We start from the raw sequence: 13,397 nt of genomic DNA, 5'->3' as shown, positions 1-13,397 counted from the left end.
AGTTTCTCTATGATAGCCTCGCAACAAAGACTCGGAAGTCGGTAGTGCGTCAGCTCCATCAAAGGATCCAGTGCCCAGCGTCGGAAAAATCTTCTCGACAGTTTCTCGGCCAGGGCGTCACTTCGCTCCAATTCTTAGCCCCTTTTCTCGAGACTTTCAGCTACAGCCAGAGCACCGGACGCTAGTGCCAATTTACGGCTGAAATCCTTTTCGTCACTCCAAACGTCGTCGAGGCAGAAAATCTCGAGGGTGCGACTCTCGGTTGGGAAAACGAAGCTCGACAGATCGGCGCCACGATCCAGGAGTAATTCGACCGCTTGCGGAACGACACCTGCCACGGCCCATTGCAGAGGTGTCCAGCCCGCGCTGTCTCGGGCATTGATCGTGACTGGATGCCGCATTTCCTCGTAGGTCTTGAACAATATCTTCACCAAGCCGTCGTTCTTGGCACTTTTAAGGCAAACGTGCAGAGGTGTCACTCCCTCTGCGTTGGCCACGTTCGGATCTGCACCCTTTCTCAGCAGCAACGCGAACAGCTCTACGTCGTTGTACTCCAGAGCCAAGTGCAGCGGGGTTCGACCCGACTCGTCCACGGTGTCGACCTGCATTGGTCGCTTTACTTGCTCACAGACGTGAAAGAAAAACTTTATCAAGCAATCGTTCCGTTGCCTCTTATGAATTATCGTGCGCAGAGGCGTCGATCCTCTGGCGTCGGCCAAGTTCGGATCCCGCCTCTCCTCAGCAGCAATTCGGCCAATTTCCAGTGTCTCTCGATCAGAGCCAAGTGCAACGCTGTCATGCCCGACCTGTTCTAAGCATCGACCCGCACCGTCTGACCTTTCTCATCGCAGATCTCGAACAACGTCTTCGTAAATTTGTAGCAGCGAGTCTTGTTTATCTGGCTGATCACGTGCAGAATAGTCCGTTTCTCCTCGAGGTCATCCTCTCCTCAGCAGCAGTTCAGCCTCGTCCCACGTGTCGTGAGCCAGAACCAAGTGCAGCAGGGGACTGATCAATAACGTTTGGTAATTCGGCTTCTGATCGAGCTCGAGGAATTTTTCGACGACGTTCACGCAGCCGTAGATGCAGGCAACGCGATAGTGACTGAGATCGAATCTGGTACTGTAATTCACATCGAATCTATCGTAATAAACCATGCTTGAACAACTTATACATTTATTTCGACTTTGCCACTTGCAGATTTGCTGATCAAGGTACTCGCCATCTAGCGGTGGAGGCTTAAAGTGCGATAATATCTCTTTACATGTAGTTTTAAGCCAATGAATGTTTCAATATCTTTTTTATAATAAAATACGTTATGTAATAATATTGATGTAATAATAAATATATAATAACAATTTTTGACCGTATCAAAAGTATCATGATCAAAAGTACGTAGCTAGTACTTTTGCCAAACCAAGGCGAGGCAGCCTCTACGATCGAATCTAGAATTCACACAACAGACAAAATTTTCTCCTGCTGCTCTTGATGCACACACAAACACGACGGCATATATTGTTCGCCTACATCACGCTCGTACGAGCTCGAAATACGCTAATCGTGCGAGTGCGTCGAGCGAGCGAGAGAAGCAACGGGTTAAAAGTACAATTTTTTTCTTCCTCTCCTTTTCAAAGTCCCGTGTCGAAAGTATTATTTATCGGCCTTGTAAAGCGCGGCGGCTGCGGTAGCGCGTATGCACCTATATATAATACGCTTCGACGCAGAGCGCGAGAGTACGAGAGAGCGATGATGAAATACTCAAAGTGTTGGAATAGATACACTGCACACGTGCACATGCGATCTATACCTCATAGTTCTCTGCGTTGACGGGGTGTGTTGCTTTTGACGCTGTCGTTCACCTATACTCGGTATATTTACACTCGCGTATATGAAAAAAAGACAAGTCAAAAAAAAATATCAACGAATATATATGTGTATGTGCTGCACACGTGGAACATTGACATTTGACAACTGATGGATAATTATATGTGGGTGAAAGGGTGTCGGCGTACATTATATACACGTATATCCACACACACACGCGCGCGCGTGCGATTGACAATGTACATACATGTCGAAACTTCTTCGAGGCGCACGCATATTAATAGAAACAATATATCTCGTCGTCTCGCGGCCCACGTCGATTCAGAGAGAGAGAGAGAGAGAGAGAGAAAAAAATTTCGGGCTAGCTTTCGAATCGAGAGCTTTTCTCGGAGTACACAATTGCAGCTCCACTCGTGCGCCCATGCACACAAACGTACGCAAACCGTGGCCTCGATTTTCTCCGGCGTGTTCTATTTTTTTTAACGTTAGTAGGCCCGTGTGACTTTTCTCATAAGAGAAAGAGAGAGAGAGAGAGAGAGAGAGAGCAAGTGCAGAATCGAAGTAAGCCATAAACTTTCGCGCGATAAGGCCAAACCGGCAGCGGCAGCTATATGGACCCAAATCGCATTATATACATACACAAACGCGGTGGCTTAGCCTTCGAACTCGTTTTGCGCGCGAAATATTGCCGCGCGTACATATATACCCGCAGCAACACCCGTATTATGTGTATATATATAGATTACGCGATCCTTTTAATTTCGCACGTGTTTATGCGTTATACCTTGTGTGCGAAAATGCGCGGACCAATTCGACACGGACACACACGCATAATGTATACGTATTTATCAATGGGGGGTTTCGAAAATTCGATTTGGACCCAGGCGCTTTGAAAAAAATTTGATAAAACTGAACAGCAGCAGCAGCAGCAGCTAGCTGCGGTGCCGTGGTAAATTGAGTGTAAAAGACCAGTCGCGCAGAGAGAGAAAGAGAAAGATAGAGACAGAGCGAACGTTTACTTTCGGTTAAGCTATTCAATAAACTTGCACACGACGTGTATGTATACGCGCGCTTCGATACACTCACACACACATACGCACACTTATATATACTCTTCGAGTTAAGAAACAAGAACATTACTAAATTAGAACAAGTTTAGGTACATGAAAATCGCTTCGTGCACATATACACATGACTGCCAGGATTGATAACAAAAAAAAAGAAAGAAACGATACAAGGCTTTTATGTTATGGCCTGCGAAAAATTTGTAAGCGGCTAAAGTGCGTAGCTTAGCTTATAATTTCATTCGCTTAATAGGGGATAAAAAAATATTTCCAGCGTTAGTTTATTCGGGATGTTAAGTATACGTTTAATGCGCGTGTTTCTATTGAAACAACGTTTTAAGGCTGAAGTAAGATTTTTTACGCTGCATCAATCTATGGTGTATAGAGAGTGTACATCGACGCGTGTAAGCAGCAGTACATGATATACTACCTGCCTTGATTACATATTACAGTTAAACACGTTCACGTGCGGAGACGCTACGATACTTTATACATTTTGAGAGAGAGAGAGAAGGGAAATGATCGATTTGAAATAAACTTCCAAGTTCACTTTTTCGTACTGAGTTTTTGAGATATTTAGCTCGGCATATTTGATGTCGATTTTTTCGATGAAAATGTAAATTTTCGGAGCCCAACGATTTGGATTAAAACGAAAATAAAAACCACAACAACAATGATTCCCACCTTGAAATATGAATGAAATTGAAAATTGCGTGAAAATCGTTCGGTAATAATAACGCGACATAATCATCGAGGTCCCCCCGCGCCGGAAAGCTGCGAGAAGTAAACACGTAGCGTTCTGGCGCGTTAGTTCGCTGTACATATTTACCAAATAATAGTCAGCGCGCCGGAAGGAAAATCAAATCTTCTCCGCTGTCCCCTGCACAGTATCGACTCGACAGCTGCCCAACGCACACGCGTATCTAGACTGGACTTTTTATTCTCAACGCGCGCCGTACTTCAACGACCGAGTCATGGATCCAAGCAAGCAAACTCAATCGTCGACCAGTGGCACCTGCGGCAGCAGCAGCAGCAGCAGCGTTAGACACGCGTTTTCGGAGCCGGACGTCGTGCCCCGAACGAACGATCGGGTAACGAGGCGGCCCAGGCAGGCGGGCCAGAGGATCCACCAGTTCGCGCGAGGCAGCCACACGCCCGTCCCCACGACGAACCAGGCCGTCGTCCTGGATTGGGTCCCGGACATCCAGCTCGACTCGTACATCGCCACCGTGGGAAACATCGTCCGGCCGGCCCACGTCCGTTACGCCTCGCTCGTTCAGCCGAATCGCGTCTGTCTGTTCGTCAGCGACGCCCAGATGGCCCAGACGCTGCACGGCCGGACCGTCGTCGTCGAGGGTCACACTCTGCTAGTCCAGCCGCTGATCCAGCCGCTGGCCCGAGTTCTGGCCACCAACGTCTATCCCTTCATCGAGGACCAAACGATACGCGACCACCTGTCCGTTCACCACGGAGTCCAGGTGAGGGACGTCGTCCACGTGGGCGCGGACAGCCAACTGCCCGAGTACGGCCACGTGCTGGGCTTCGCGCGCCACCTCTACGTGCCGCCCGAGCAACTGCCGATGATCCCGGCCAGGATCACGGGCCGACAGGTCGACTGGCCGTATCTGATTTACCTGGGATCGGAGGAGCAGCGCTGCACGAGCTGCCAGCACGTCGGACACCTGGCCAGGTACTGCGCCATGGACCAACGGTGCATCGGCGCCTACGCTGGATCGACGACCGACCGCAGAAGCAGCATCAGCAGCGGCAGCAGCGCCAACCACATACCGAGTGATGAAGGACCACCATCGTATACATCGACGGCCGCGGCGGATGCGAGTGTGGCGTCTGCGTCGGTACCGATCCAGCCAAGAGGTTTCGTATTTTTCTTTTTACTTTGAACATTTTTACGGTTTTTTTTCAATTAAACTAATTTTTCAACGCGTATTTTTAACCAAAAGGTGTGCCATCCTCTCTCGGACCATCGCCTGGCCAAACAGTTCTGAAATCGGAGCCGTCGACTGCGACGAATGCGAATGTGACGTCTTCGCCGAAGCGGACTATGCCAATAGGTTGCGTACTTTTCTTTTCACTTTGAGAATTTTTACGATTTATTGTTTGAACTAATTTTCGAACGCGTATTTCCACCTAAAAGGTGACCAATCCTCTCACGAACGAACGCCAGGCAAAAAAAAGAAGAACTCGTCGCCGTTGGCCGAGACGCTTGCGGTTTCGTCTCCGAAAACGCCGAAAGTTCAGGACTCGCCGAAACGGTCGAAAGGTTTTCTACTCTTCCTTTTCTCTTTACTTTGAGTTTATTTTTCGAACACATTTAACAAAGCGTATTTTTACCCAAAAGAAAGAAAAGATGACCTATCCTCTCTTGAACGCACCCCAAGCAAAAAAAATCAGATCAGTCAATCGTCGTTGACCAAGGCACTTGAGATGATGTTAGATTCTCCGAACGCGTATTTTTACCCAAAAGGTGTCATCCTACCCTCTCTCATGTCATCGCACACCACGAACCCCCAATCCAAGCAGGTGAAAAATACCATCAACCCGTCGCCGCTCGCTGATGATCCATCCGCACCTCAACCTGGCACGAGCACGGATCATTCTTCATGTCCGTTCGTCGCCGCGACCGTGGGTTCTCCCGCGAGCCAATCGAACATCGGCGCGGACCCATCGGCGGACCCAAGCCCGTCGACCCCGTCGAACGCTGCAGCTGCTGCTGCTAATCCGTCGACGAGCGAGGGGACGCCGAAGAAGTCGATCGTGAAGCTCGACACCATAGACATCTCGCTGGTTCAGTGCCCTCCCTCCTCGGGGACGAGATCGCTCACCAGGGCGGCAGCCCGTTGTTCTCCCAGCGGCGACGCACAGCCGCAATCTGCGGAGTCGCGACCACGACCCGCGACGCCGGGAATCCGCAGAACCATCGGACGCCCCAGAAGCATCATTCACTTCGACAGGCGGACGTCGCCGGCAGCGAGTAGATGGACGTATCGGGAGCAGGGGGAGCAGGAGGAGGAGGACGAGCTACCGCTGACATCCATTGAGCAACAATCGACTTCTGACACGGAATGAACAGCATGTATACAAGGAACAATTTTAAGCCTATACGTATAACGGTTCGACCGAGTCGTATGATACGTATAGATTTACGTAGCTACTACGTATGTTGATATTTGTAAATATGTATGTATGTATAAAGGCTAGGTTAGGACCTATAAATTGATCACAACTTGACCGATTAAGCGACGAGGCTGGAAAACAAAATATATAATATATATCGTACGTCTTTGCGTGTATGTACACCGACACACAAAAACATCTGATAGTATCATGTACTTTTGTTTTCACACCTCATAAATAGAGTAATTGATTCACGGATTTATTACACTTAACGCAAAACGCTAATTATTGTAGTTCCTAAGTTGTTCATTTTCTTATTTAATGTTAGATTGGTAAACGAACGATGATCGATTATTGTATACGTGAAAAAACGTAGATCTACTAGATACTTGTTTATTATTTTATTTTGATTCGGCCGTTGGTTTATCATTTTTATCGATACGCGAGCTCTCGAGCTATTCCTCTGTGAGCAATGAACAAAAATTGTTTTTACATTTTTATGTTTTAATTGAAGTACGCGCGTACTCCTGTACGTACGGCGTGTATGTATGTACGTTGAGTTCGAACGAAAAATTGACTCATTTTTTTTTGTATTTTTAGTTTGTACGCGTACTTATACGACAAAAAATCGTGTAATTCGACTAATTGTAATTATTGAAACAGGAATTCGGTCCAAAATGAAATAAGAAAGAAAAAAAAGATGAGGAGAATAAATTCAGTCTAGATAAACGTAAACCGCTTGCCTTCTTTTTTTAAATCTTTTCATTTCGATATCCTCCTCTCTCTCTCCCATCCAATTAAGATCCTATAACGTAGTGCTATGTACGCCCGTGAAAGAAGAGAAAAAGTTGTAAGTTGCCAGGTGGAGCGCGACACGCGTTCCTCAATGCGCGCCAGCAGCTCCCATGGCTTTATAATAATGCGCTAAACGTTTGTGAAATAGATCCTCAATGCACAGGTACTCTCTTGTGGCAGCAGCAACAGCAGCAACAGTAGTAGCAGTAAAGGTATAATAATATCGGTCACGTGCTGCAAAATCCACATACCACTCCCCTATATATGCACACCGCGCACAGACACACACACACATGTACAACCCATAAAACAGATCCGCGAGCCGCGTACACAGGCGCATAGATAAAGAAAGAAATTCGAACTTGTCGAGATATTTATCTGCGCGCGCAAAGAGCTCGCCTATATAAACCGTAAGTATGTATATGGATACATAAACATAGAGCCGAGCGATCGACGCACTTGTTTCTGACTCTGGGCCAACCGATCTGTATAACCGCCTTTTGTGTGTATAATATGCTAAACGCTGCGCCGCGGAGATCGACGCTAACACGTGATTATTTCGCGAGATGCATAATATGTGTGCCACGTATACATACACCGCCGAGCGAGTGCAATTTTCGACAAATTGTGTGAGCAGAGCATGTGCGCGAACAATCGAGTATTGCGTTATATTACACACACGTATTCATGTTAGAAGGATATGTATAACGGAGGGGAATTCAATCGATGATTGTTGATACGCAGGTATGTGTATGGATTTTTTGAGCTTCCCTTACATAGACGTATATAATATGCCTTAAAAAGTCGAGGAAAATAAAAATATTTTATGCATTGCCTTTGGGGGAATAATGAGTTTTCTTAAGTAATAGCTGCACACATTTGTGTGTGTAGCTTATTATTATGTAATTAGGAAAATACTTATATACATATCGAATTGGCAAGTTACTTGTAATAAGCGAAATAATAACGAGTATTATAAAATATGCCATGGAAATATAAGTGTACCCGCAGATTTGTTCTATATTTATGTAATTTATGCACTTGATGAATATTTAAAACGACAAAATTATGATATATCGGCGTCTCGACGTCGAGTCCGAAAAAAATAGTATGCAGAGTATTTCGACGAGTGCGGGTTATCGAGACGGAAATGCAATACTTATACATAATTATGAAGCTTTCGACCTGGCGGTGGTGGTCAAAACAGAATTTATGCCCTGACTTTGTGCATTATTTTGTAGAATTTTATTGAAGGAAAATTTCGATCGTTTTATAACCCAGCCGAACAATAATATGCAGAAATAAAGTAGTATTACTATAGGCGCGATTAATTTTTAATATGCCAGAACCTCCAAGTCGCATAATAAATGGAAAATGAACAATGCGAATTTTTATATAAAACTATCGATAAATATTAAATGCTAATGATATGTTGTTATTCAACCTACTGCGTAGCTTTTAAAGTTTAGTTTTGCATCAAACTTTGAGCAGTAAAATTAATATTCAATTTTCAATCATTCATCGATTATTTTATTACTTTACTTAAGTGCGCGAAAAATGACGAAACGAGTACGCGAAAGAATTTGGTTTTCCGAAAAATATTACAAACCTACATCTTCTCCGTATTATATACTTTTATCACTTCGTTTGATTTTTATCGAGCCTCGTATGAATACAATACTCAAGTTCTTTGGAAGATGTATGTTTTTAAGTTGTTCAGGTTTTTACGTAGTGAATATGGTAATTTCATTTAATAAGTATAATATATCTTTCATAGACAAACATTTTAATTTCAATCAACTTTTCAGGCTCTCATCGCATTATCTAGCATGATATACAAAAATGTGCCCAGTAAAAAATTATTTGAGACTATTATTTATGGTTTATTCTTGGTATGTGTTATGCTTATTTATGTTTTGAGTTTTCGTGATGGGAATTTGGTAAATCATATAATCTATTCAACAATTGTAAAAAAATTTCTTTAATTAATACGTTTCATAGTAGCTCCATTTGGCTACCAGCATAATGCTAGAGATATGGGAAGAATTGGAAACAGATTACGAGAGAAATATTGTGATGGAAAAATTGAAACAAGGTTTTACTATATCTGTGTTGTATATAGGTACGTACTAAATTAATTTAGCATAGTTTTGCTTTTTTTCCATGACTTTGAATCCAAAAGAAAATCAATTTTTTTTTCAAGGAATCGTATATGCTATTTTTGTCGGATGTTCATGTCACCCAGCAGTAAAATATAAAGTAATGAATTTGATCTTTGTAAACAAAACTATAGAAAGGGAGACGTTTTTCCCCGTGTATTTTACCAAATATGTGCAAGAGAATTATTATTTTGTGTTATTTGCAACTGTCATGGGCTCTGTATTCTTGGGTGCAATACTAGGCACACTAAATTATCTGCAATATACTCTTACCAAGTTTATTATAGCCTTATTTATAATCATTAGGTAATTTTTTCATTCAAATTTCCATATTAGAAGCCATTGCCTCAATGTATAGTAACTTTTTCATTTAACACTTTTTATTAATTTTTATTTTAGTCGAGATTTGATACAAATTCAGAATGATATTGAATTCAGCTGCATACATTTAACAGATAAGGAAAAAGTCGCTATTATAAATGAAAAAATTCGTTCAAACATTTACAAACATCAAAAAGCTATCGAGTTATGAGTAATAAAAAAATAACAATTTCAATTAGTGTTAACAGAAATGAAATTCTTTTATTTTAGGTTGCTGACTATACTTCAACTTTATACTCATCAAAAATACTTAATTATCATAATTATAATTATAATAGATCTAAGCTTGACAGGATTTGTGGTGAGATGAAGTTTTAAGATATACGTTGAATATTTTATTTCTTATTATTACAGTACATATTTTATGTACATCGCATAATTTTGGTCTAGTTTTTGTATTTTATCTCATTTGATAAAATTTACGCTCTGGAAACAATTGTATGGTTCGTAGTTTCAGTTTTGAATTTATTTTACATCATTTATCCGGGTCAACAATTAATGAACGCGAATAATAAACTAAGGGAAGCCTGGTAACGTTTTAAATTTGTATGTACTTAAATTATTGATGAATGTCTAAGGAAAATTAAAAAAATATTTAGCTGCAGCTGTAAGTGGCACATGTTTCGTGCAAAAGAAAGAAAATTGATTCTTCTAATGATGATCAGATCTTCAAAACCTTATGTATTAACTGCTGGTCCAACGATACCAATGAGTTATGAAACTTCTACGCATGTAAGCAAGTTAATCATGTTTTAAATGTTTAAAACTAAAGATTTTATTGTTTTACAGATTTTAAGACACGTGGTATCTTATTTAATGGCTTTGTATCAAATTTCACGAGATTTTAAGTAACTGAGCGGAATCATATGTTACAGGCTATGTCTTATTTTAACAACAAATGTACAATATCATTGTAATTACGTTATTAATTAAGTTTATTTTAGTTACGCTTATAACCGTATTTTGTAAAAGTTTGATTCAATTGACAAATCTTAGCATAATCGTTCTTTTGCGAACTTATTTAGACAATAAAAATGTCTTAAAAACCAGGTTGAACTACAAATACTGTCTCCAAATGAAAAATTATTTTTCCCTATCATTTTCTTGTCTACAATCTCATTGACGTCAAATTACGACTGAACATTATTTATTAACCCGAAATGAAATGAAAATTTGATCGGGTTTTCATATTTGCCACCCGCGGAGAGTCTCGCAAGTTTATATTATTCGAATGTACGCGACATTTTTAGTCAATGGTGAAAAACTCGTTCCAAGAATATTTATTATATTAGTCCCAGTCACATTAGCAATAAAGAAATAAAACTGGGCCGCGAAACATGTTAGACTTTACGATCCGCGTTTGTATACCTCGAGACTGTCGTAAAGTGCGTGTATAGCTCCTACGAAATGAAAAAAAATCAATCAATTCATTCTATGATTTTTCACGCTGAGTCGATGGACTGTCGGTGCATACTTTTTTAACCCTCTCCTACAGCTTGATAAGATTTTTCGATCGACAATTGTCCATGGCAAACGAGGCGAATGCGGAACTCCATAAATCGCATAGATTCCTTCGTTCAATTACCCGAGGCAGACCGTATAAAAAAAGAGGGAGAGGGGGGACGAGTGCACATAGCCGACTCATAAATATAAAACATTGCGCTGTATATAAGCCGAGCAGAGGCTTTTTATTGCCCACGAATTACGTTGCGGAAACGCGAACTCGGCGCACTCGGCGCGATTCCTCGGCAAAGCTATAGCTACACAAGTGCTAAAATCCTCGATCACGAGAGGACCATTATGATTTCGGTGATTAAAAATCATTCAACGTTTTCTTGATTCTTGAGTTATGGCCTCCCATAATAAATATGCACGATAAGACCAGAGAAAAGAGTTTGCCTCGCGCGGCGGTATATAGGTAGAGGAACAAAGTGCAGAGTGAAAAATATACGAATGCTCGCGACAGATTTACGATTCTACGGCGATAAATTACGCTCGGATCTCTCAACGTTGCTAGTAATACATACATACATTATACTCTCGTGGTATATCGTACGAGTGTTAGGTGAAATAATAAAAAAAAACTGTTTATTATGTGGGTAATGTGCTCGGGCCGATTTTAATGAGAGCCTAAAAGTAGAACCGATGATTTGTGCATTAATATAATACTCTTTTTCCGTCTCCTCTCTCTTTCTTACTCTCCTCTGCATGCGTTGTGTTATTATACACTCGCGTGTGCATGAGCCTTGTAATTAAATTTTATTGTCCGAATTTTAATTGCACTCATGGTATGGTTGTATACGTGAGTGTGTATGTGGTCTATCTATACTTTGTGTTGGATAATTGCTAGAACCAGCGCGGAGAAAGTGTCTATGGAGAAGTTTTCGCCGATACCGGGTAAATTTAGAAATTGTTTTTTTTACGCCATTTCCGAGCAATCGATATTACAAAAAATAAGGTTGCATTGTAAGTCGATGTACCTTTCATGTTAAGTAGAATAAAATTAGAACTTAGTTGAAATATCTCACGATCGTCGAAGACAATCCTACAAAAATATATTTAAAATTTATTGTTATCGGTATCCTATTGACATTTCGAAGATTCAAATTAATCAAATAAAACGTTTTATTTTATTAATTGACAATAGTTGTTCAAATAAAAGCCTTTTATTTAATTAATTTTTGTTCTGAAAAGTTCCATACGACGCCGATCAAACGTTGATGAATGTAATAAATTTCAAATACATTGTTATTCGTAATGAAGTGTCAATAAAAGGAATAAACTCTGTCGATCGCAAGTTCTTTCAGTCAAGTTTTCGTTTTATTTGCAAAAGAAGGAAATTTCTTCTAAAGCTCGAATAGTCAGAGACAATGCAAAACGATCGTGGCCTTTCAACTCGAGAGGATCGCGAGACAAAAGCCCAAGGCACGTGTGCAGACAATGCCCTGCGCGAGTAAGTTGCATAAGATGACCTCATCATATACCGCGTACACAGACACTGTATAAATCTGCGCAGCCATGGAACAGAAGGTGAGGTCACGGGTTAATAGGATTCACGGTAGGATTACAGCCGAGAAAGGCTGAACCTTCTCGTCACGATCGCTCGCATTATTGCAGCTTTTATAATACAAACGCGATATATATAATATATTATATCGTACTTGCGCACAGCGCTCGTCGCTACGTTCGCCGCAATCGAGGGAGGGCCAAAGTATTTCGTGCACGCGAAAACTTCATCGGCTTACGTATTTATAATTTTATTTCTTGCCTCTGATAAATTGATTAGTTTCGATGGAAAATTTTATTTCCCAACTCTCGTTATACATTTTCAATACTAAAAACAGGCCTGATAAATAAAAAATGACAATTTAAAATATTTTAACATTCTATAAAATCTACTTGGCTTGTTTTTGGCGATTTTATGTTATGAATATTATGAGCGAATATTAAACGGTATGAAAATAAGAATTCAACTTTCAAAAAATTTTGACCAGTTTTCAAGCTGTTGAAATACAGTAATACCACTATATGTCTTCATCACTAGATGGCGAGTACCCCTTTACCCGTACATTTGCAAGTGGCAAAGTAAAAATAATTGAAAAAATCGAATCGGTTTCATCTCAAAGTACGTTTTTTAGTATAAATTCAAGTTCCATATTACTTACTACGTCCGGTACAGAAGGTCCGGTACCGGGCCAAATCGAGTCGGTTTTATTTCACATTTAGGATTATTCTCTCTGACTTTGAGTGATCACCACTAGATGGCGATTACCATCACCAATAAATCTGCAAGCGGCTAAATAAAATTAGTAATATAACGCCTGATTGAATGAAACAAATTATAATTTGGAATAATTTGAATTATTTCGCGCATTGTTGGTATACCCAGACACACACGTATACGTACAAAATTAAATTTTCCTCGCTTCTATTCGGTCACGTATACGATCGTTGATTAGGCCTCTCTTATTATACATGGAAACTCCGCCAAGCGATACTAATGCATTTTGCGGTATTACTATAATACGCGCTGGTTCTA

The 13,397-nt window shown here is 41.1% G+C and overlaps 2 protein-coding genes across 2 annotated transcripts in view; one reads left to right on the top strand and one right to left on the bottom strand.

Moving 5' to 3' along the window:
* Positions 1 to 13,397, bottom strand: part of LOC106655811 — a 90,493-nt gene that overhangs the window by 69,714 nt on the left and 7,382 nt on the right. The gene's annotated exons all lie outside the window — the stretch shown is intronic.
* LOC106655816 (mucin-12-like) lies at positions 3,708 to 6,758 on the top strand. The gene is made up of 4 exons (XM_014376378.2): positions 3,708 to 4,763; positions 4,850 to 4,960; positions 5,044 to 5,169; positions 5,248 to 6,758. Exons 1-4 carry the CDS (start codon positions 3,863 to 3,865, stop codon positions 5,973 to 5,975), a joined length of 1,866 nt encoding a protein of 621 aa, XP_014231864.1. The 5' UTR covers positions 3,708 to 3,862; the 3' UTR covers positions 5,976 to 6,758.

Source organism: Trichogramma pretiosum, unplaced genomic scaffold (assembly GCF_000599845.2).
Source record: "Trichogramma pretiosum strain Unisexual culture from Peru unplaced genomic scaffold, Tpre_2.0 scaffold49, whole genome shotgun sequence".
In the NCBI taxonomy this organism is placed as follows: domain Eukaryota; kingdom Metazoa; phylum Arthropoda; class Insecta; order Hymenoptera; family Trichogrammatidae; genus Trichogramma; species Trichogramma pretiosum.
The sequence above is the reverse complement of the archived record's forward strand: the minus strand, read 5'-3'. Positions and strand labels throughout refer to the sequence as shown.

Bases quoted from the DNA above. Each gene is read 5' to 3' on its own strand.
- LOC106655816 (XM_014376378.2), top strand. From the start codon at position 3,863: ATGGATCCAAGCAAGCAAACTCAATCGTCGACCAGTGGCACCTGCGGC. The intron at 4,764-4,849 runs GTTTCGTATTTT...TTTAACCAAAAG, and splicing joins GGTACCGATCCAGCCAAGAG to GTGTGCCATCCTCTCTCGGA. The intron at 4,961-5,043 runs GTTGCGTACTTT...TCCACCTAAAAG, and splicing joins GAAGCGGACTATGCCAATAG to GTGACCAATCCTCTCACGAA.